This window comes from Eimeria mitis, genomic scaffold, assembly GCF_000499745.2.
Source record: "Eimeria mitis Houghton genomic scaffold, Emh_scaff2754, whole genome shotgun sequence".
Classification (NCBI taxonomy): domain Eukaryota; phylum Apicomplexa; class Conoidasida; order Eucoccidiorida; family Eimeriidae; genus Eimeria; species Eimeria mitis.
The window spans coordinates 2,819-5,502 of record NW_013571098.1 but is presented as its reverse complement, the minus strand read 5'-3'; the positions used below and the strand labels follow the sequence as shown (position 1 = coordinate 5,502).

Here is a 2,684-nt window from a genome sequence, read left to right as displayed (position 1 = left end):
TGCGGTGTGTCTACGTCATACAATTTGCGTATTCTTTCTCTCCTTCTCAGTTGCATTCATTTGTTATCTTTTCTCTTCATCTTACACAGAGATCAAGATCTCTTTGCTGCAGCAGCAGCAGCATCTCCCGTCGCAGCAGCAGCAGCAGCAACAGCAGCAACAGCAGCAGCAGCAGCAGCAGCAGCAGTTGTAGTAGTAATATATCATAAACAAGAACAAGCTAAAGATCTATATAATCCTCTTGATTACAAATCCCACCATAATAAATTTTGCTATATATATAAATAAAAATAAAAAAATAACTATATAAATATATATATTAATATTCATATTTTTTCTCGTCAGCTGATGAAGAAATGGATCGACAACCAGGGGGGGGGCCCCCCCCCACCCAGGGGCCCCCATTGCGATATAGAGAAAGATATACTGCATGCAGGGGCCTCAAGCCAGAAGATAATTTAATTACAAATATATTAACGGGAACAAAAAGCTACTGGGGGGCCCTCGATGATATGCGTCGGCTTGTGGGTGAGCTGACGAGAGAAAATAATATATTAAGAGACAAAGCAGCAGCACAACAAACCCTATTGCAGCAGCGTACAAGTGCATATAGACAAGAACGTAAACAGCAGCAGCAGCAGCAGCAGCAGCAGCAGCAAAAATATACGCATGCATTAAAAGACCTTAAAGATGAAAATGCTATATTAAAAAAACAAGCAGCAGCAGCAGCAGCAGCAAAAGAAGAAATGCAACAACTATCACAACAATTAGATAAATATAGATACGAAAGCGAACATAAAAGTAATTTATTAAATATAAAACAAAAAGAAATAAATACAGCTCACGAAGATATACACCGCAGCAACACAGCAGCAAAAGGTCTAGCAGAGAAGGTTGATCTGCTGCAGCGGCAGCTAGCAGCAGCAGCAACAAAAAAAAACATGCTGCTGACGCGGGTGAAGCAAGAGATAAAGGATTTGAGGGATTCTGCTGCTGCAGCACGAGCAGCATATAAAGAAGAAATAGAGAAAGCAGAAGAGAGAGCAGCAGCAGCAGAAAGAGCAGCAGCAGCACAACTAGCAGCAAAAGATAAACAATTAAAATCACTGCAGCAAGCAGCAGCAGCAGACGAAACACAAGTTTCTTACAGCTTAAAAAGACAAGAAGAGCTAGAGAAACAAACAGCAAAACTACGAGCTCAGCTGCAGCAGCAGCAGGAGAGAGCAGCAGCAGATGCTAGCAGCAGCAGCAGCAGAATAGAAGAACTAGAGATACAAATACAAAATATACAAAAACAAAAAGAAAAAAAAGAAAATGAAAATATACATCTACGCTCAGCAGCAAATATCATAAAAAAACAAATCCTACAAACAGAAGAAAAAATTAAAACTATGCAGCTAGAACAACACAAAATACAAGTCAGCTGCTGCTCCTGCTGCTGCTGCTGCTGCTGCTGCTGCTGCTGCTGTTGCTGTTGCTGCTGCTGCTGCTGATGATGATGATGATGCTGCTGTTGCTGCTGCTGCTGTTGCTGCTGCTGTTGCTGCTGCTGCTGTTGCTGCTGCTGTTGCTGCTGTTGCTGCTGCTGTTGCTGCTGTTGCTGCTGCTGCTGATGATGATGATGATGACTTGCTGCTGCTGCTGATATTCGCGTTGCTGCTGTTGGGGTGTTTGCTGCTGCTGCTGTTGATTCTGCTGCTGCTGCTGCTGCTGCTGCTTATGCGGAATCACTATACCCGCTGCTGCTGCTTAGGCTGGTGGTGTTGCTGCTGTTGCTGCTGCTATGCTGCTGCTGCTGCTGCTGCTGTCTCCCTCTCCGTGTCTGTGTATTTTTGTTTGTCTCCGTATTTGTTTGTTTGTTTCTCTGTTTATATCTTTTTTTATTTGTTTTTCTTTGTCTCTTTTTGTTTGTTTTTGTTTATTTTTTATTACTTTTGCTGTCTCCTTTTTGCTGCTGTTTGTTTTAGGCTCAATTAAAGGAGACAGAGAGAGAAGCAGCAGCAGCAGCAGCAAGAGCAGCAGATGCAGCAGCAGAACGGGATCAGCTGCAGCAGGAGCTGACAGCAGTTCGTGATGCAGCAGCAGCAGCAGCAGCAGCAGAGCAGCAGCAAAAGGAAGAATTAAAGAAAGCCCTAGAAGCAGATGCAGCAGCAGCAGAAAGACAGCTAGCAAAGACAGCAGCAGATTTACGTATAGAAAAAACTAAAACAGCTCAGCAGCAGCTGCAACTGCAGCAGCAGCAGCAGCAGCTGCAGCAGCTCAAAGACACAGAAACTAAACTGCAGCAAATATCTCTACCCTTCACCCGCATACGTTCTGCTTTTGCTGCTTTCTCGGGGCAGCTAGCTGTTGATGGAGCTGAGCTAGCTGCTGCAGTGGGCCAGGCACTGAGGGAGTTCTCGCAAGCCAAACAAGAGCTACAGGTACCACTCTCAGCTAGCTAGCTAGCTAGCTAGCCAGCTGGTTAGCTAGATAGCTAGCTAGCTAGCCAGCTGGTTAGCTAGATAGCTAGCTAGCTAGCTAGTTAGGTAGTTAGCTGGCTAGCTAGCTAGCTACCTAGATATATAGATAGATAGATAGATAGATAGATAGATATGTAGGTAGATAGATGAATAGGTAGATAGATAGATAGCTAGCTAGATAGCTAGCTAGCTAACTAGCTAGATAGCTAGCTAGCTAGCTAG

At 44.0% G+C, this 2,684-nt stretch overlaps 1 protein-coding gene across 1 annotated transcript in view; it reads left to right on the top strand.

The window, feature by feature from the left end:
- Positions 1-941: 941 nt before the first annotated feature.
- The window catches only part of EMH_0058250 (uncharacterized protein), a gene marked incomplete at both ends in the record, with an annotated part of 4,423 nt that continues 2,680 nt past the window's right edge, over positions 942-2,684 (top strand). The window contains 2 exons of the mRNA XM_013497563.1: positions 942-1,418; positions 1,968-2,423. Coding sequence (XP_013353017.1) covers positions 942-1,418; positions 1,968-2,423 — 933 coding nt within the window. The remainder of the gene's footprint in view (positions 1,419-1,967; positions 2,424-2,684) is intronic.